Genomic DNA, 22285 nt, shown 5'->3' with positions numbered 1-22285 from the left:
ATGTGATATGTGATATAGCAAGAAACTGATGTATTGTGTTCATGTGCTGAACTCGCTGATAAAAACACAAGGCGTTAGTGAAATCTTAAAAATGGAAGTCCAGACAGAAAGCATAATTAATTCATTAACAACTTGTTTTACCCTATTATATTTATTTGATAATCATCTAATTATACTATATAGACCTTAAAATAATATTTAAAAAATAAATTTAAAAAGTTATTATAAGTACAGTGGTGAACAAAACTGGCAAAAATCCTTGGATTTGCAAAATCTGTATTTCAGTGAGGCATTTAATTGGTTAGGGCAAAGGTTAGGCTGCTATAGCAAGGGAACCCCAAAGTATTGTAGCCTCAGTAAGATGGAGGTCTCCCTCTCCATTCTGTGACAGTCCAGCCAGTCCAGCCTAGTGGAGCAGCTCTGCTGCAGAATGCCATTCAGAGGCCCAGCCTCCTGCCCCGTTGCTTTGCCAGTCTTTGGATATCTTCTTGCTCCATAGAATCAAGACTAGGCTGCTGCTACATCCAGCTGCCAGCCCACAGTGGAGGAGAAGTCTGGGGCAATCAATTTGTCCCTAAATTGGAGATGACACATGCTACACACACTACTTCTGTTCATCCTCCGTACCCAACTGACTCTAATTTGGACATATCACACATAGCTGCAAAGGAGTCTGGAAAATGCAGCCTTTTGCTGGTCCCCACTTAAATACAAGCCAGGTGTGTATGTTTGGGGAAGCAGAATGGATTCTCTTACTCCCAACATAGGAGAGAATGACAAGCCAACAAGTTTAATATATAAAATGTCATATGACAATAAGTGCTAGGAAGGAAAAGAAAGTAGGGAAGGGAGTAGAAAACACTGGAGAGAGATGCTATTTTAGAATTTGGTGGGGAAGTCTCACTGAGTAGGTAACATTTGAGGAAGGACGTACAACAGCTGAGGGAGCATTCCAGGCAGCAGCCCAGAGAAGTATGTTGCAGACAGAGGTAATGACAGGTAGCAAACATTTGTGGGAGGAGCAGGGAGATCAGGGGAGAAGGAAGAGAGTGGGTCATGATTGTAACAGAGACTCATTTTTTGGATATGTTGAGTTTAAGACGCATCTCCATCCAAGTGGAAATGTTCAGTAGGGTATTGGATATATGGATATGAATCTAGTGTTTCTGGAAAACAGCTCTGACTATAAATATAAATGTCTGAGTAGTGAAATACAGCATCCGACTTCATCTTATTCTTCAACATAAAGGCCACCTTCATTTCTGTAGGAAGAAACCAGCCAGGTCATAGAGAAATCATGGGACTTCTCAATAGCAGACCTGTCATCGGCCGTAAGAGAAATATTCAGTGACTTCCTCATGGTGTCTGCATAATGCGCCACTGTTTTATCTTCCCTGCGAGGAAACTGAGATCCAGAAGGGCAAAAAATCTTGCTCATAGCCAGGGTGGAAATTGGTGAGAACCAAATTTTGGAGACAAGTTCTCGTCCTCCTTTGTTAGGAGTATACTCTGGGAAGAAGGATCTTCGGTTTAGCAGGTTTTTAAACACAGCCTGCTAGGAAGTTGGAGTGGTTAAACATGTAGGGAGATCAATAGAAAGCAGAGCTGTGGTTCCACCAAGGAGGCGGGCCTGGAAACCCAGGCAGAGCGCACTGACAAGCCTGACACTTCCAGTGGCCGTCTTTGCACATCCTTTCCATCGCTCTCTTTAATTCAGCCCTTTCCATAAAGTTTCCTCTCCTCCCCACCTCAGTGGCACTCAGTCATTGCCCGGCATGCCTACTCATGGCGGCTCATTATGTGTCACTGAGAGCCACACGGAAGCAGAGGGTCACTGACATTTTCTCTCGGAGCTGATGCACTGGTGCAGAACAGGTCCCATGCGCCGTTGGGCATATCAGAAATGAGCGTGGCTTTCACCGGAACAGATATGAGCCACATTTTGCTTCTCATCACCTCGCAGAATGCTTTAGTCGCTTAGGAGCGCCATGCCTTCATGGGACAGTGCGGTACACTGGATCAGAAGGCCTGACTCCAGGTCTCACGCTGTCTCCACTTCGCTGTGTAATCTTAAGCAAGTCACTCAAAGTCTTGGTTTTCTCATCTATCAAATGAGGGTCGGCAATGAACTGTCAGTACTTTGTCTCGTTGGCAGGAGGGTGAAATCCCTGAAGATGTGTTAGCTATGTTCAGGTGCATGAAAGCACACAGCAGTCTGCAGAAGCAAGTGTTCACATTTCAGGCAACTGTGTGGCTTGTAAGTGAGTTCCTCTTCTAAGACTTTGCCATGACTAATCAGAGTCTAGTGACACGGACCTCTTCAACATGTGTATTTCTCCAGCTACATTCCAAAGCTCTTTAGAAGGGTGAGGTGAGGAGAGGATCTGCTATTCGCATTTGTGTAGCTCGGTCACACTTCAAAGTGGACTTGATAAAAACACTTGCCAAAATTTGCTGGTGACTTCCATTTTCTTCTATTCAGATTCTCATTCAACTTACCAAATGCCTTGTAGGACGTATTACGTATAATAGCTACTCAGTATCTAATCGTTCAATTGTGCTGAACTCCTAAGGAAATGTATAATAATATGTCATGTATGTAATGTAATGTAAAATGTAAGCTAAGAAATCAGTTCTTACTCGGAAATAAATTGCCAAAGGGTAGTGCTAAGATTATAGTGGAATTTAATAACGTAATTGGTTCAGGTAAGAGGTGCCTTTGCACTCCAGAAAATTTAAAACTTTCCAAAGAATGCGGGTATTTCTATTCCCAGTTCTTTGGAGGTACTGTCAGCATCCTAATAAGGTATGGGTGAAATTCCTTGCAGGCATTCGGTATGCTTCGTGAACTATGGACAGGAAATTTAGTCAAGGCATGCGGGTGGAAAGAATCTTTAATCTCAACACCATGGCAGCAGCCAGAGGTCAGCAAAACAATACTTTTTGTTTGTAACAGATAAATCATTTTCTGAGGAATTCTCAATAACATCTCAATTAACCAGAAATAGAGCCACTTCATATAACTAGTACCACCCTGCTCCCCTGCCCCCTTTTTAATTTACTGCTCAAATCAAAAGAAAATTCACCCAAAAAGTAATTCATGTGAATGAATTTCTGGAGTTGTTCTAAAATCAATTCATATTCAGCCCAGTCTCTCATAGCTTCCATATTTATGTCTGTATTGCTGTATGTGACAAATGAACCTAAGAATGATGAACCCATTTCCTATAAAAAAGATTGTTTGTTGTAAGTGTTATCATAAACTTGAACATATAAACAGGAATCAAGACCGTGGTTTCCAGAGTCTGACTTCCCATGGGGACCCTCTGAGGGGGGTGTTTGAGTGAACAAGATGCCTTTTCTTATATAGACGTCAAACTGCTATATTTTTCTTGTTCATCTTCAGATGCTACTGTCTGGGAAATGTACAGAGAAGGGGCTTATTTCCTTAAAATTGATGTTATTTATGGCAACTCGATATTACTGCAATTACAGTATTAGTTCCCTACCTTAGAAAAATATGTATTAGCAAGACCTTTATGATTGACTTGGGGAAAATAAATCCTGAATCGCAACCATCAAATTAAAAATACAATTCCCCTTTAGGGGCATTTTAGTTTGTTTATAACATAGAAACAGTTACTTTTATATGAAGGCAAATAAGTTGACTAATACATTTTAGAAAGTCTTTAAACATGAACTTAAAGAAAGGACTCCAGGGGCTGGCCCGGTGGCTCAAGCGGTTAGAGCTCCATGCTCCTAACTCCGAAGGCTGCCGGTTCAATTCCCACATGGGCCAGTGGGCTCTCAGCCAAAAGGTTGCCAGTTCAATTCCTGGACTCCCGCAAGGGATGGTGGGCTGTGCCCCCTGCAACTAGCAACGGCAACTGGACCTGGAGCTGAGCTGCACCCTCCACAACTAAGACTGAAAGGACAACTTGACTTGGAAAAAAAAAAGTCCTGGAAGTACACACTGTTCCCCAATAAAGCCCTGTTCCCCTTCCCCAATAAAATCTTAAAAAAAAAAAAAAAAAAAAGAAAGAAAAGAAAGGACTCTAATCATTCACCTGAAATCCCTATTCTTAGGGTTTTTCTGAATATCCAATACTATGTGAACTGATGAGCTTAACTTATTAGTTACAATATAACTAGAAACAGTCATATCTTCAACTCACATCATATATTACGTCTCATTTTGATGACAGCTATTGCTAAAGCCCTGGGTTGAGTAGTGCTGGGTTGTTTGATTGAAAGTTTAAGCTAAGGGACCTGATTTCACTCTAAAGGAAACCGCCTTTCCCATGAGCATAAAAGAGATGGCAGTTTTCCACAACTTCACCATTTGGTTCAAATAGATAATACTTATATTTCCCAAGTCACTTCCCCTTCAGTGTAGCTGTTATGCGGGAGACCCTGCTCACTGCGCCATTTGTCATGTGGGGTGGCCTGCGGGGTCTCAGTTCACGCTCCCCACATAAGAACACAGGATGTGGCTAGGCCAAAATGGAGCACCCACGGAGCCATAGGTAGGGGAGTCATACCGCTATAGTCTCACTGGAGGCTGGAGTCACACTACATGCGACCTGCTGTCCGCTTTTCTGCCAACCGACCTACTCCCCTCAACTCCCCTCGACTCTCCTTGACTTGCCAACGTAGCCGTGGCAGTTATATTAATGGCCAATGGCTCAAGGGTTACAGCTGACGACCAACCAGCCACAGCTGACGGCCATCTACTACCTGAGCCAGCACCTTTCCACGTGAGGCCAAGAGCCTGGAAACTGCTCTCTGGGGCTCTGTCCCCACACCCCAGAATCATTGAGCCTAGAAATACCGAGACTCAATGTTCCAAGATGATCATTCCTCATATGTTTATCATTCACTCATAGTAACCCCAAAGTTTCTCTCTGGGTCTAGCCTCAGGTGTCTGTCATACAGTGGAAACCAATCTTATGGGGAAGGAGGAGAAAGTTACGAGCTGATGAACTGGCTTACATTTAGGTGCCACGGCACACAATTACAGATACCAGCCTTTAGTATCCAGAGTTGGGATGTTCTTTATGACAGCCATTAGCCGCCTATGGCTGAAGAGCACTTGAAATGTGGTTAGTCCAAACCAAGATGTGCTGTCAATGTGAAATCACACCCGACTTTGACATTTTTGTACAAAATAGAGAATGCAAAAGATGTCAATGATAATTTTTATATTGAATACGTGTTGAAATGATAATATTTGAAGATATGCTGGATGAAGAAAAATAGATTAATTTCACCTGTTTTTTTTTCCTTTTATAACGTGGATTCTAGACAGCTTAAAATTACTCAGTAGGCCCACACTTCCATCAGGCAGCAGGAGGCCTGGAGGAAACCTCAGCAGAGGGGTGCTCCCGCTGGGTGGCGCTACGGAGCTGAGAGCGCCTGAAGGGAGCAGAATGAGGCTCCACCTCAGCTCAGGGGAAGTTAATCCAGGAAGAGAAGGCCTAAGGGGCCCTCTATTTAGGTTTCTATCTCTCACATTCCTTTGAGGTTAAATAGGATATAATGTGACTTCACTGAATATAGATTTCAGGACTGAGATTGTCCATCCCAGAATCCCAAAGATAATTAAAGTGTTAACTGATCATCATCGCTGAGTAGCTAATCATTCTATAACATTGGGTACAGGGCCTGTCCGAAGAGCTTTTATGTTCGCTCATTTCATCCTCTCAACAGTCCCATGAGAGAGGTACTGTTATTACCTCCATTTGGACAGATGTGGGGTGGAGACTCAGAGAGATTATGTAATTGGCTCAAGGTCACACTTGTAGAGGTTGACCAGGCAGTGGGATCCCAGGATCTGTGCCCTTACCCACAATTCAATACCACACTCTAAAACAGAATCTTTTCCTTAACACTTTCTTAACACATTACTATGCCTGCCTCTCCACAGTATAACAACAGTATTAGATGTTGTTCAGTAATTTAGATGTTGTTCAGTAATTTCTCCAAAACTTAGATGTTGTTCAGTAATTTAACAGCTAAGGCATTAAAAACATGTCTACTGTTTCAGAAGTCAGAGGTGTAGTGTAAGGTCATAAATGATCCAACTCCTTGTTTTTCCTTAAAGTTGACCCCAAAACATGCCTTAGCTCAGTCTGCTTAAAAATATAGGTGTCTACAGACAATAATTTAGTGGTTACCAGAGGGTAAGGGGGTGGGGGGTGGGTGATGAGGGTAAAGGAGATCAAATATATGGTGATGGAAGGAGAACTGACTCTGAGTGGTGAACACACAATGGGATTTATAGACGATGTAATACAGAATTGTACACCTGAAATCTATGTAAATTTACTAACAATTGTCACCCCAATAAATTTAATTAAAAAAATAAATAAAAATATATAGGTGTCTGATTCCAAGAAAATAACTAACATTAAGTACCTACTATGTGCCAAACATTGTGACAAGTACTGGGGACACAGCTAAAGATGACCAGCTCGCCAATGGTTTGGTATAGGGGACGTAAAAAGCACAGTCCTGCAATAGCGCGTGTTGAGGGTTGTGCCTAGTGTTGTGGGAATGGAGGAGAGGCACATCCACACATTTTGGGGTTCAGGGTGGAGGGATAATATTCAAGAAATCTTCTAAGAGGAAGGAGTGCTTGGGCCATATACCATACCTCCCGCTGGTATCCTGGGGGTTGATTTCTGTTGCACGACGGCCATTGCTAAAGATGACCATCAAGTTCAAAGGAAGCGTCTGAGTCTTCTAGGTGATTGAGAGCGTGCTGATGCCATTCCTTTGATTTTCAGGTACCAGCAAGGTCAACCTCGTGAAGATCCCATCCACGGCCTCCAGCCCGCGAGACACGGCCCTGGCTGCCGTCATCTGCAGCGCCTTGGCCACCGTCCTGCTGGCCCTGCTCATTCTTTGTGTCATTTATTGTAAGCGGCAGTTTATGGAGAAAAAACCCAGTTGTAAGTTTTGAGCTCTTTCTGTGTCTTAGCATTTTGGTGAAGTGCATTTATCATCTTTGTCATTTGCGTGTTCCACAAGAGACTTGAGTGAGACAAGAATCAAGGAGATGTTAAAGGAATAGAGAGCACGTTAAATAGACCTCACAGTCCTCTAGTCCCAAAGAGACACTGAAGGAGCCGACTGAGGTGGCACCGCTTTATAAGGACATTGAAAAGGCAAGGATGTCCCCGTGCCACTAGGCAAAAATAAAAGTCATTCTAAGTTCTGACAATGTAACTACTCTACATTTTGAGCTTTCTTGACAAATTATTTCATATTTGTGCCTCCGTGTAAGAATCAATATTTTAAAATGTGAAAGATAGCCTTCTTTATCTTTAAAAATACAAAAGCTAGCATGATACCGGTCTGCGTTATGATGTGAATGAATCCTTTATAGAGGAAATTGTCTTCACTGACAGAATTTTTGCTTTCTCGTTTAGGGTCTCTGAGAGCACAGGACATTCAGTACAATGGTTCTGAACTGTCATGTTTTGACAGACCTCAGCTCAGTGACTCTGCTCCTAGGGCGTGTTGTCAGTGCCACCGGGACTCAGCCCAGACCTGTGGTAAGATCAGCCCGTTACGAGTCCATGAGGGGACCCAGAGGCATGACATTGAAGCTGCCAAGAACTGTTCCTCTTTGTCCCACAGCTAGGTTGCTCTGCCTCATTTTCTACTTAAAGCTCATCTTGTTAAATAGTTACTCTCCACCGTTCCCTGATGTTTTGGGTGTATTGAGTCTCTTAAGTATTGAAAAAGAAAATAACCATTTCATTAAAATCCTAGAATTTTCCACCAACTTTTTGAGCAAGTTCACCTTTGTTGTTTTGAATTGATTATATCAGCCATTTGTATCAGCCAAATTATATCAGCCATTTGTAGAGTAAGGTTTCGTGTCCTGTCTTGTCTGGTGGATTCACACTGAACGTTCATGTGTCCATTTTAATGTCTTTTTGGATTTCTTACGGAAGAGGGAGGAGGACACTCTCTGACAGGGTTTTCCACAAACCATAATTGCCCCCTAGATTATTGACAGAAATGAAAGTTTAGGGAAGTAATTCAAGTGGGAATTGGTTTCTAATGTGGGCAAAAACGGGCAAAGGTCATACCAACTTGCTTTTCCACTTATTTATATTCAACAGCACAAGGTTTCTATACTTACACTCCCTCATCCTGTCCCCACTCTAATGACCTCACCTCCTCTGCAAAATAAAATTTGACATGGTCCACAGCACTTCCTAGAAACCTGCCTCGGCCCTGTCTTCTCCCCACTTCACAGCTCTCTTAGCACCTTTGCAGCAATACCAAGAGTGCCATTTTGTCTCTTAGAACCATTCTTTAAGTTAAATGTATCCCAATGAGGCTGACTTATCCCCTTGAAGTTGCTCAGTCTTTCTTTTCAAGAAATTGCAGGATTCGGCTTTTCATTCTAGTATTTCATATGTGGAACAAGGAGTTTCATTCAACACAGTTAACTTTTCTACTGATCATTACTATAGTCTATTTGAGGAATAGGTTTAAGAGTGAACTGTAAGACTTGTGGTGTGTGTGGATTTATTTTTGCGTCTGCCTACGTGGATAATAGACTCTTAGAGTGCTACTGATAGTACTTTGGGGATCCTCAAAGCACCCCAAGCCTTCTGTTTCCTAGATACTATACCATGACATCACCACTAGAATCAGAGTGAGGAGGGTTAATTCCTTAAGAGATGAGCTCAAATATTAAATGTAATAAAATACAGCTTTGTGCAAACTCTGCCTCACCTTAACTTCTATTTGAAAAGAACAATTAAATATATGGTGGCCTTGTTGTATATCCTCTTAACAAAATGCTGACTTTATCCCCCCATGCTAAGGCCCAGGTTCAATATATCTTTTCATTTAAATTGCTTCCTCCTTAATAACGGAGCTTTTCTTTTAACTTTTTATTTTGACATTATTTCAGAATTACAAAAATGTTAAAAGACTGAGACAAAGAATTCCCACGTATCCTCTATCCAGATTCCCCAAATATTAACATTTATCTCATTTCACATTTACTTTATCATCTTTATCTAAGTATATGTATATATACCAGGGTGCCAAAAAAATGTATACGCATGACTTGTATTCATCTTTTGTTATCAATATATACTGAGTGTTACAATTTTAATACAGTTTTTTCCTTTCTTAAAATGTGTATACATTTTTTGGCACCCTCTGTATATATGTACACACACACACACACACACACACGCTTTGTATATTTTGTATGTATACATACACACACATATTTTTCTTTTCACTTGCCATTTTAAGAATTATTTGCAGATACGATGTCCCTTTACCCCTTAAGACTTTGGTGTTTGTTTCCTAAGAACAACAGCATGATCATTAAAATCAGGAAATTAGCATTAAGTCAATGCTATTATATAATCTACATAGCATATTCAGATTTTTTTAAAATTGTCCCAATAATGTCCTCGATAGCTAAAGAAAATCCTAGATAACACTGTGCATTTCATTGTCACATCTCTTTGCTCTCACTTAATCTGGAATAGTTCCTTAATCTTCCTTTGCATTTCATGACATTAATATTTTTGACAAGCACAGGCCAGTAACTTTGTAGCATGACCCTCAGTTTGGGTTTTTCTGATGTTTTCTTATGACGCGGTTCAGAAATACCACAGAGGTGAAGTATCCTTCTCAGTGCCCCACATCAGGAGGCAAGGTTTCTCTGCTCTATAATTATTGTTGTCCTCTTTGTAATTAATAAAACCCTTGCGGGACAGTCTTTGAGACTATGTAAATATCCTGCAGCTCTCCAAATTTTCACCCAGTAGTTCAGCATCCTCTCATCATTCTTCCCTGAGTCAGTCATTCCTGGATTGTCAACAAATGCTGGTTTTCTAAGTCCATCATTCTCTCTACATTTATTAGTTTGGCTTCCTATGGTAAGAAAGAACAGCCCTTTCTTCCCCATTCATTTATTTCCTTTCATTAGTGTGGACGCGTGGACTCCATTCATTAGGTTACAATCCTTTGCTGTCATTGTTTTATTTTTATTATTTTTTTTTTTTGCTGTCATTATTTATTTTGATCCTCAGATTTTCCTAGACTTGGCCAGTGGAAGTCCCTTCAAGCTGGTTCATGTGCCATTTTGATATGTTTCATTATTCTTTTAACACTTTCTTCATGGTAGAAAAAGAAGTTCTCAGGCTCATCTTGTTATTTCCCTTTAAGCAGCAATTTCTGCAAGGAGTGGTGGTGTCTTTTGCTTTTAACTAATTTTGAAAAAATTTACAGTGAACATGACATGTGTTTGTTGGGTTAATAGGTAGTGAAGCCAGGCAACTTCCCCATGGTGATGGTAACGTTTATTCAGATAGTACAAGATGGCGGCCTGCCTTGAGAGAGATTCAGATGAAAGTGGATTGGATATCCATCCTATTTAACACCAGTTTGCAATTGCATCTCAATGTTTAACATTCAATTTTTAAAAGGGAAATACTAGTTTTATAATATTATTTTCCTGCTTATAAAAGTAAAGAGATAATCCTCATGGAACTTTGAATACACACACAAACATATACATGTATATGTAAATAGATAATTTCTTCAAGTCTTTTTCTCTCTATTCATGTGCATGTCTTTGTATTTGTCTGTATGCTTTAGCATGTTTATGATTTTATAAAATCAGTATTATATGTGTGTGGTGTGTGTTTATATATATAGACAGAGAAGTTTAGAAGGCTGTTGACTAAATATTGACAGTATTTATTTCCAGTTTATAGGGTTGGGGAAGATTTATTTTTAAATTTATCTAATACCTCTCTTTATTTTTTTATTTTTTTCCTTCAATATATTTGTATTATTTTTGTACCAAAAATATATACTGCTTCAGTGAACTTAATGGTTTATAAAGCTATGTGCACATATCTAGTTATTCCTTAAGTTACATTCCTAGCAGTAAAAAAAAAAAAAAAAGTGTGTGTGTGTGTGTGTGTGTTGAGATAAAGGATTTGAAAATTTTTGTGTTCTTGTGCTATATTGCTAGACCACACAACAAAAATGTACTATTGCTACTGTCATCAGCAGTGCATGAGAGTGCTATGTCACATGCCCTCTTACAGGCTGCACTATTACATTTCCTCATTTATGTTAATTTATATGATATATATACCATACAATTTACCATTTTAACTATTTATAAGTGTACAGTTCCATGGATTAATACATTCACATTGTTGCACACCCAACGTCACCATCCATCTCCAGAATTTTTTCATCTTCCCAAACTGAAACTCTGTCCCCATTAAACACTAACTCTCCACTTCCCTGCCTCCCAACCCCTGGCACCCACCCTTCCACTTTCTATCTCTATGAATTTGACCACTTTAAACACTTCATATAAGTAGTTCATCATTTTTTAAGAGAAAAGAATTAAACCTCATATCCACTTTTCCCCAAATCACCCAAAGGAGGATAGCTGAATTTTCAAGAACGATGTTAAAGTGGTATTAAAGAGAATGTTCCCAGAAAAAAGCATTGTGTCTCACCCATCTGCTGGCTTTCCTAGGGCCTGTTCACTTGATCCCGTCCTTGTGCTGTGACGACACCTGCAGCATTGACCGGGTGACTCTGGGTTGCAGGGTGCATTCCAAGGCCGCATTTCAGGAGAGGTAACTAAATTATAATTAATTGTAATAATATTCCCTTGTGCCAATATGCATTCTACTCATTTACCAATTTTCATGTGCAACAGTTGAAAATGTTTCATGGGGGGATCACTTTTAATATGAATGGCATTCTGGACATTGGAAGGGCATTTGTTCGGTAAGAATTAGGTAAGTCTCTCAGGGTTATTAATATTCAGTGCAACATTTTTTATACGTACACTCTATTAATTTTATTTTTGTTTTATAGTCATGATTTGTGACACTTCTGTCATCTGCAATTTTTAACATGTCATATCTATACTTTTAGAATTTTAGAACAGCCATCAAATTTAGTTAAGACCCAGGAAATGGCATATCTTAGACATTGGATTACGTATAACTATACTGATTAGAAGTAAGTCTATAAATTCAGTTTTAAAGTAAATGGAGTAAGCTTACAACAGGATGCACTAGAATTCTGACTTAATACATTGCTATTTCATCTAGAAAATTTAAAAGTATAGTTGGAATGTTGCTTTGTAGCGTGTTTTTTTCTGCCCATAGAGCACTAAAAGGTCTTTTGAATATGTGTTCAGAAACTCAGGTCTGGTGGGGGAGACGACACCGACTTTCTTCAGGTCCCTTTCGCGGTCCATCTGTGGCGAGTTTTCGGATGCCTGGCCTCTGATGCAAAATCCCATTTGTGGTGACGACATCTCTTTTTGTGACTCTTATGCTGAACTCACGGGAGGAGATATTCATTCTCTCAATCCAGCGAATGAAAGCTCATCATCCTTGGATTCAAACAGTAGTCAGGATTTGGTTGGTGGCGCTATTCCAATTCAAGCTCCTTCTGAAAGCGTCACAGAAACTACTGATTTATCTAGACGTAACAACTCAGTGACAGAACCAGTGCTAACTCAGGATACACTAACTACTAGAAGCCAGCTAGATCAAACGAGTGGCGATATCATTCACCTAACTGCTCAAGCATCCCTCCAGGTAAGGCAGTGATTGATTTCAGTGTGGACATAACATTATGACCACGGGAATGCAGCTCTCTTCCCACCATGATATGCGCGGGAACCCGATGAGAAGGTTTTTCCATCTTTTATAACTTCTTGTATGTTATAGGAGAATAGATTTTAAATTAATTTCAAGAGTGTTTTCCTTTATTTAACTAACAGCTGATGTATAAGGCCATAAAGGGCAGCTGCATTTTTCTTTGTAAATCCAACTACAGTTGACGTTTGAACAATACAGGGGGCGGTTAGGGGTGCCGACCCCGTGCACAGTCGAAAATCTGAGTTAACTTTTGACTCTACAAAAACTTAACTACTAATATAGCTTACTGTTGACTGGAAGCCTTACCAATAACATAAATGGTCGATTAACGTATTTTGTATTATATGGATTATATACTATAGTTGTACAATAAAGTAAGCTAGAGAAAAGAAAACATTAAGAAAACCCTAAGGAAGAGAAAATACATTTATAGTACTATGCATAATTATTTTTAAAAATCCGCGTGTAAGAGGACCTTGTTGTTGGAGGGTCCACTGTCCTTAGCACAGCGCTCCCTGACTCCGTTCCTGATTGAGAGAGATGAGTTACTTATGGGAGTATCTCGTAAACAATTCCTCACCTTCATTTTTCCCTGTGATATTCTTATGCCCAATACTTAAATGCACTTTATTTATAGTGTCAAGTTCATGAGAATTTAGATCTCCTAAAGCTACTCCTTTCCCTTCTCTCTCTTTCACTGTTGTTTTCTAGATCACTCTGCTTTGACTAATTGATTAGTTTGGTTGGAAATCGATTGTCGGTTATGATCTGGGACTAAATGCAGCATAAGAACCTTCTAGATAGAAGGGTTTAAACACAGGTTTGGGGGGGGTCAATGTTGATGGCAGGCAGATGGGGCTTTCTGGCTGCAAGACTGGAGGTGGAGAGGTCACTTGGGGACACCTGGGCACTGTCCCTGCTTTTTCCTGCAGGTGAGGATGTGGCCTTTGCTGGTTTTGACTTAATGTTTATAAATATTTCCTTAATGTAAACACATATAATGTTGGTAGACATTCTTCTGGAAGAATGATGCCAGCCTTGAGTATAAAAGGGCAGAGTCACAGCAACAGTGAGGCTCCCAGGCCCCACCAGACCAGCGCTACCCCCCAGCTTGTCCCTCCTGCCCCAGTCAGGGACCCTGTGTCCCAAGGCAGCACTCGGACACACGCTGCACGTGCTCCTGGGTGTATCCTTGTCTACTTTTGTCAGGAACTGTCTCAAGTCCAAGTGTAGATGGAGACATGTTCCTGTTAAGATGAGTACGTAGCTTATATATTGATTTAAACCTGCAGTACTTTCTTTTAGCTACAAAAAAAAAAAAATTCTCTAGGGAATTTATTGGGAATTCTGTACAAAAACATTTGTTGACTTTGGAATAAAAAATGTTTTTTCTCAAAATAAAGGAAATGAAGAAGAGATGCATAAAGGGAGGAAAAACAAACAAATTAGGCAGTTTAAAAAACATAAAATATATACCCCTGTAGCGGGGAAAGATTGTTTACTGACCTTGTGCTTTTGAGTCATCTCATAATTTTTATAGCTTTCATGATAATAGTAAGAAAAGACTAAAGAGTTAGCCTAGTTGAGTGTAGGTTTCAAGAATGGTTTTTGGCCCACAAGCCATCGGGGCTGTTCTACCCAGCAGCCCACGTAACCAGCCCTGACAACAGGTGAGAGACGCAGTAAACAGAACAGAGAGGACCCCTTTCCGTTAACGACTGCTCCCAACATCCCAATCAAATGCCTTGTCACATACTCCAAAATAAAAGCCATAGGACTCTTCAAATGTCATCTGAATTACATTTTCATTACAAGATGCTGAAGGTTCTTTTTTTTATCAAGTCAACTGGTTTTGATGGCAGACTTATGGGTGTTACCTTCACAAATATCTATTACATCTTCCTGTACATCATTGTTAGGGGAAAGTCTGAGTAACTAGAATCATTGTGCTACCCGCTGACTGACTACAGTTTTTCCGAGTATTTTGAGTACATAGAATTACCGCTCATCTTAATTTTGTAGCTTGGCCCCAATTTTCTGATGTAAGTTCTAAGACTAAGGAGTGAAACATTTTGAGACCAAGTCATATTAAAACCAACTCATGCTCTATGTTTTCTGTTTACGTTGTTGGTGAGGTGGAGGTAGGGTTGATAAGCATAGTTATCAAGTGACACAAATGTAAAATTTCAGAACCAATTTTAAAAAGATTGATGAGTAATGACATTAATCCCTTTTCAAAGACACTTGTCAAGGTGATTATGATCTTTATAAAGATACTTGCAACTCCAATTATTATGAAAAGAAAGTTATAATTACATATAAAAGAATGAGAAAATGATAAACTCACATCACACAATGTAATTTATTAATGTAAGGGTTTTTTTAAATACTTTAAAATTTTATGTAAGTTGCATGCGAGTTAAGATAAAAGTTTCCTTAATTCTAGTACAAACATTTAATACCAGCAATGTTTCAAGCAAAAAGTCATACAAAATTATAATTATCTTCATTAGTTGACTCAGCTCCATGGAGGTAATTCTTGTCCTGCCTGAACTTGGGTTAGTAGTTTGATAAATAAACCAGCTTCTTCATTACTTCTGGAAATTCTTACTAAGTCCAACATATGTCACAAACTTTTCAAGTGATGCCATCATGGAGCGTTCATGTTTGTGGCCGTTTAACAGTATTTCTGGAGGAAGACATTTTAGATTTTCTTTTGGCCTGACTTGTAATCTGATTCCCTGTCAGTCAGGATCAAGACAAAAATTTTAAAGGTTCACATGTCAGGTCCTGGGTGAGAGGTCTGGGATGATCTGTCGAGCTGTGGCATTATAACTTGGAGATATTCTTTCCTTCTGCAAAACAAACTCATAAATTCTCCTCAAGACCCTGAAATTATCTCCTCCTACTTGTCAAAGAGCAATGAAAGGCTTTTATTAGCTTTTCAAAATGTGTTAGCTTATAATTGTTAGATAATGTTGATAAATCTAAATAAGACGCTCTGAATTCAGGAAAGGAATTGTTAAAATGTAAATCATTTTAGTTTTTGCCCCAAAATTAAAAACAGCAAATAATATTTTGATCCCATTCTAAGAGATAATCTTTTCCAGATTCTGAAAAGCACTTTCTCTTCAGTTGCATTTACTGAACGTGTGAAACTTCATGAATGAACCTTAATCTTCAAAAGAAAATAGGAGATAGCTACAGCTGCACATCTTTTGGGAAATTGACCCTCTTTTTTATTTCAGGGGTCAGCCAAATATTGACTAGTTCTGTTTGTTTGAATCCATTAGATTCCAAAAAGCAATCAGACTTCCCCTGACAGCTGAATTCTCCAAGATAGAGAATATGCTTACTTCTCATAAAAAATTGGATTTCAGCAGCTTACTCTTATGAACCAAAGTAAAGAAAGGGCTTCTAGTTCCTTGGTTACGTTTAGTCAGCTTGGCTCCCTGACGTGGAATCATTCGTAATTCAGGAAAGCACTGTATTTCCATTTGGGAGATGTGGCAGCTATAGCCATAACAGCATTTTTTATTATTTTTTATGTGGTTATTTTATTTTAAATAAAATTTTAAATTCCTCCTCAAGCATTCACTTACATTTTCAGCTTGTTAACCTCTATTGACTCTTTCTCCCCCAGTTTTATTGAGATACATAATTAACATATAACACTGTTAAAGGTGTACAATGTGATTTGATACATGTGTACATTACAAAACGCATAACGGCGCTTTTGTCTTTACTCGGTGTAAGGCTCAGATTTCTAATGCATGATGCATTTGTTTCAGAAAACTGGATTTTTACACAGTAATTTTCCTGTGGGTGGTTTAAGACCACCCAGAATCTGATGGTGATAGTTAGGGTTCAGGATAAAGCAAATGCCAGTAGGTGTGAGAGCTGTCTTTAGTCTGTATGACTCAATTTTAATAAAAATTTCCCTATATACACCTCCCCAGCAGGGAACAGAACTGAGATATTTGGAACCTCATTTGCTAAGATGTTTGGGAGAATGAAGCCAACCTCTTCACTTAGGAAAAGCTTTTTCTTGGTGGTGTTTTGTAACCAACATTTTAAGTGTCAACATGAAATAATGGAAAGGATGGTAGGAAAGATATGAAATGACCTAGGTTCAAGTTTTTCAATCTATTAAAGTCTCTCTTTCTTTCCGTATTGGCAAAGTGAATATAATTGGCCTTCCACAGTAGCACTGATATGGTTATTATTGTATCTATTGATCAATATATTTAACAAAACTATTTCTTAGACCTAGGAAAAACCGTTGTTTCACAAACTTCTCTGATATGTGACCAATGCCAAATTAACGGTTCATAAGTTAATGAAGGGTCACTGCATAAAAGGAAGGTGCTAGTAATGTGCAGTGGGTCGATGCCGTGCCTCCCAGAAGGTGAGGTCACTGCCCTTTTGGGATAAGGACAAATTCAATGGCCCCACTTGGTGGAGGACAGTGTCCCCAGGAAAAGTCTGAGCATTCCAGGAAGAGCATTGTAAGAGAAACCTCATTCCCAGACTATTCCTAAACTTTCTCCAATAGTTTCATATCAGTTTTAAATTCAAAGGCAAAGAATAGCACCATACATGAATCATCTTTGTTCTTTTAAAGAAGGGTCGAAAGGCTCCTGAGATCTTTACCTACCATGCTTTAAAAGAGTGCAACGTGGGAACAAGCTTTAAATGTTTGAATGAGGTTGAAAGTCAGCGAAAGAATCGTTTGTCAATACATTTTGTTTGCTGCGAGTTACGTTTTCATCTTTTAAGTACTGTCTGCAAATACTGAGTGACTAAGAGTTGTTATGAAATCTTTTCTTTTATTCTCAGAGCACATGGGTACCTGGATATTTGAACACCAGTCTCGCCCGTGTGTGATTACATTCATGTGTACTCCTAGTAAAAGTTATGTATAGTCATTTTTTACAATTACAGTTTCGCAGCTTTAAGTTGTGAGGCATGGTTTTTACAGTTTTCCTTCTCTTGCTATTGTAGGAAGCTTAAAGGACTCGACTCTCGCTGGAATAGAAATGCGCGTATGGAACACAAGGGGCACGCACTCCTCCATTTAGGCTGAAGGACTCAGTACAGTCTGGACCTTGCACGGCTTCTGGGGGAAAAAAAATAAATCTGAACCAAACCGATGGCATTTTAAGCCTTTCAACAACCAGTTGTTTCTGAGCCAGACCAGCTGTAAGCTGAAACCTCAAGGAATAACAAGAAAAGACTGCAGGCTCTCCTGATGCTTTGCATCTTTCCTAAACAAGAAGCTTCTATGCTCCAAGCGTGACTTCAAAGACTGATGTGTGGAGCGTGCAGCCTGCGAGGTTACGGGCCTATAACAAGAACCAGAGATGCAGTCATGCTGGTTTTCATGGTGAATGTGGTTTTACAAGACGGAAGACCCAGAGGATACATTTTCATCTGCATTTTCTTCCTCAAAATAATTTCACATAGCCGATTATCCTACTGAAAGTCAATGTCAGATTAGCTACGTAGTTTTTATGTAGCATGGGTTCAAAACTGAGTGTTCCTATTTGATGCAAGTCACTTTTGCATTATCTGAACTAATTAGCTTAGGAGGTTAGAATCACCTTCAAGCTGCCTGCCTAAACCTTGCGTTTGTTAGATGAAGTCAAGTGGTCTAAGTAGGAATCAGAAGAGAACAAGTCCTTTCCAGAATGGACACTCCCAACCTTGGCCACCTCTCACAGACTCCTGCCGGAGCTACTAACAAGAAGGGGACTGAGTTAGGGGAAGAGGTGGGGGGAGGGCCCCTCACCCTGGGTCAGAAACCACTTAATGCACATGTGCTAGAGACTTGCATATAAAGATGAGCATACTTCTGTGAAAATCAGCTGACACGGGAGCATTTGCTACTACTTTATGCCTGTGACTGAGCTTAGAAGATCCAGAGTTTCTTTTTTATAGGAAAGTGGTATTTATAAAAATAATGAGCTTTCTTTCTCTTTCTCCCAATCCCTTCCCCCCTTTCTGGCAACAACCAATCTGTTCTCTATATCTGTGAGCTTGGTTGGGGTTTTTGTTTTTGTTTTTGATTTTGCATCATATCTTGTAGTAAGGCTTTAGAAATTACAACATTATAAGGTTCCCTTACTACTGAAATATATCAGCAAGTGAGTCGTCCTATGAGACCACACTCCATATTAGAACCAGAAGAAAAAGCACAATTTGTAAGCAGCGTTTAGGTGAATGGTCTGCCACTGCCCTAGTATCATTTGGCCAGGATATTATAGTGTTCCTTCCCATCTTATAAGCTCGGTGAGGACAATAGTCTCCCATCGTAGCCAGATGATGCAGGACTTAAGAGTGTGCTGCTTCTATAATACTCAGGCTCTCGCCCCACCCTTTCTCACCTTGGTATTTAGGACTAGGATTCTAGCGATATCTAGAGCTGACAGAAATTAACCCAGTTCAGTCATGAATCAGGGCACAGCTCATTTACCCTTCATCGTTATGCTCTGGAGAGGAATTGATTGCGCAGGATTTATTTTTTGCCTATTCGAACCTACATGATCAGATCTGGCCTTTCTCTTTTAACTGATTGCCATCAGCTCTGTTGTCCCACGTGCACTTAAAAAAGAAATAGACCTTAGAGATAGAACATCAGTGTGTTAAAGTCACTGAAATATTTTATTTCGGAATTGCCCCACCCAAATCAGTGTCTTTTACCTAACATTTAAACAGAACATTAAAAAACCTGTCTTTCCTAGGACATTTTTTTCTTCTCACTTATTACCCCATGCTTTTCTCTCTTTGCAAGACATTAGCGAATCCTTGTGGCTGGAACAATGTGTATCCTAGTTTCAGGTTCTGATATGTATACATTAGCTTATCTGGTTTTGCTAGTTCTTGTGACCTCAGTTCCTTTCACTGAAATGGGAAATTAGAGTGTCTCGTGGTAACCCACAATCTTTTGTGTCTACCGAGTGCCCAGGCATAATTGAGTGACTTTTTCTTTTCCTTTTTTAGCATAAACCATTGGTTCTTAAACTTCGGTACTCACCAACTCTTATGAGAATTGCCCTTAGGAAATTCAGGTAAAATAGTTGGGATTTGACCACAAGCTGTCTGTGAAAATGTAAGTAGAGTTTCTTGAGTGGCTTCACTGTAATTCCCATATGTGTGCCATTGTTTGCAATCTGATCATTTTTGTTATGACAGAGGGATGATCAAAGTAGGTTGAGGTTGTGCTCATTTTTGTAACCAGAATATATTTTCCATATGTAGAGCCTTCATTAACTTTAAAGACAAAACTTGCTGGAGAAAGCTGGATTGATGGGAATGAGACTTTGGCGAAAAATCCTGAAACATCACTTTTGATCAGCAGAGAAATGCTGAGGGTCGAAAGTGGATATGATTTAATAGTGCATTCGAAAAATCCTGGGTTGTTCTTATCAAGATGAAGACATTTTACCCCCACCTACTGTAGAAACATACAATGTTATATTGTACACTCTTTGTAAACACTTGAGAAAAAACTCCGTTTTGCATTTCACGTTGTTGGAATATGCTACAGCACTCCAACTCAGCTGCTAGGGTGTGGATGCCAGGAAACCGTCAAGTAACAACAGGGCTGGGAGTGCACGATTGTGACTTTTAATGCTGCAGAAACTCATCAACAAGAATGAGACAAGGATTTGGAGAGCAACCACAGAAAGGCATGAGTTTTCTAATTTCGTGTATGTGGAATATATTTTTCAGATATAGAGTGTTCTACTTTAGGTGAAGTGTTAATATTGCTGTTACCTAGGTTAAGTACAATTGTCTACGCTAGTAAAAAAACTAGATAGGAAAAGGAAAAAAAAATCCATCACTGCTTTAAGTAGCTTGAATCGATTTAGATTTCATCATGACTTTTGCATACTGGAATTTATCACTTTGTACATTTTCATTTTCTTATATGAATAGTTTTGTAATACCTTTTTTATTTGTGAATAAAATTGTTACCTGGTGTTCTTATTTGCATGTCTAGTAAAATGATTTGAGTGCACACCATCTTGCTGTTCATGTGAGAGTCTCACTACGTTCTGATCCTTTTGGTATGAACCGCTCTGGCCCCTCAGACTCTATGGGGGAGATCTGGTACCCTTACTGCAGACCCAGCTATATTTCTCAGGCATGTCAAGCTACTGAAAAATGCTTTGAGTTATCTGAGAAGCTTTGGTATCAAGATTTTATTACCATCCCTAATTTTTTTCCTTAATTTTATGACACAAAGAGGGAAGGAGCTAAAGAAGTTTTACATTCATTCTTTGTGGAGGTTGATAGGGTGTTCTGCAGAGGAGTGGACCAAAGAAAGGAAGAAAGTTCCATGAAGCAACACTGCTCACTGTAAGCGTTTCTGTTTTCCTTCCTAGCTTCTTACCCTTTTTCTTTCTTAATCCCTGTATCCCTTCTTTCCTTCCTTCCCCCCAGTAAAGCTTTATAAGCTATTATTAGAGTTTGAGAGAGAACTTTCACCTTCCTGGAAATAAACCGGGTTACTTTAAAGTGACACCATGTTCTCTCAGCTGGTCATTCTGTGGTGTGAAAAGGACACTGTGGCTTCCCTGAGGGGACACTACCTTCTTTCCCCTTCCACTCCCCACCCACACACCCGCCCCTCCGCTTATATGGACTTTTCTGGTGTCCATGCAGGCTGACTGGGCTTCCGGGTGCCATCAACTCTCTGAGAAAAGGAATGTAAAGCTTATGAGGTTCTAACAGAACGTCTCAAGTAATCCATAGTCACATAAACGACATGTTTTCATTATTACCACTATTATCAAGTTCTCTTTGCAGTTGGCTACTTGTCGTTCTGAATTTGTCTATCCTTTTTTAACTCTGGAGGATGTTGTCTGATTTTTGAAATCTATTTGGCACCCAATAAGGTATGTAAACACCGCTTACATTTATCATTCGGTCATCTTGAAACTAAATAGCAGCCTGAGAATTTCCAACATTTTCTATAATATCTAAGAAATGTCAGTAAGGCCTGGTGTGTGATTCTAGAGATGTGACTATACTAAATGAAGCCAAGGATTCACTGTAACATTGCTTATGTCACATTTCAGCCAGAGGAAGGTCACTGGTTTCTACTGCAGAGATTAAGCAGGTCGGGGTCAGGTCCCTTCATAAACCACGGGTGGCATTTGAATTAGTGTGATTTATGACTGCTTTCAAATCGGCCTGTCCAAGACTTGGATTTTTAAAACTTAACCAGCAAATCCCCTTTCTTTGGAACCATGGGTGGTCTTCTGAAGCAGGTGTCAATTATTAATGGATAAAGACAAAGGATTCTTTCTTTTTATCTTCATTTCTAATGGCATTTAGGACTTCTGTTTAAGACAGAAATAGTTGTGTTCTCTCAGTTTTGTTTGGGGTTGAATTTAGCCAGCAGAACTCAGCAGAGGGATTTTCCGTACCTGGTTTGACTATTTACAGTAAATAGAAGATCTGCAGAGCACTGCCCGCAATCCTTTAACAACTGGGTAGGGAGGCAGGCTGCCCCCCAGCGAGGCACACATCACACACCTTCATGTATCAGGTATGAACTGTTTCTCTTGGCATCCTACACA

The 22285-nt window shown here is 39.6% G+C and overlaps 1 protein-coding gene across 8 annotated transcripts in view; it reads left to right on the top strand.

Moving 5' to 3' along the window:
- TNFRSF19 (TNF receptor superfamily member 19) overlaps nucleotides 1–20687 on the top strand; it is an 86148-nt gene extending 65461 nt beyond the window's left edge. For 4 of the 8 annotated variants that reach the window (XM_081047123.1, XM_081047122.1, XM_081047124.1 and 1 more), the window contains exons 6-10: nucleotides 6789–6953; nucleotides 7434–7559; nucleotides 11552–11654; nucleotides 12227–12632; nucleotides 17700–20687. In XM_081047123.1, the coding sequence (XP_080903249.1) occupies nucleotides 6789–6953; nucleotides 7434–7559; nucleotides 11552–11654; nucleotides 12227–12632; nucleotides 17700–17708 (809 nt within the window). In that variant the 3' untranslated portion in view covers nucleotides 17709–20687. Of the gene's footprint in view, nucleotides 1–6788; nucleotides 6954–7433; nucleotides 7560–11551; nucleotides 11655–12226; nucleotides 12633–17534; nucleotides 17615–17699 lie in introns of all 8 variants that reach the window. The other 4 variants (XM_081047118.1, XM_081047121.1, XM_081047120.1 and 1 more) reach the window with 2 other exon arrangements.
- The last annotated feature ends 1598 nt before the right edge of the window (nucleotides 20688–22285 follow it).

This window comes from Rhinolophus hipposideros (genome assembly GCF_964194185.1).
Source record: "Rhinolophus hipposideros genome assembly, chromosome: 4".
Lineage (NCBI taxonomy): Eukaryota > Metazoa > Chordata > Mammalia > Chiroptera > Rhinolophidae > Rhinolophus > Rhinolophus hipposideros.
This window is presented reverse-complemented; position numbering and strand designations above follow the sequence as displayed.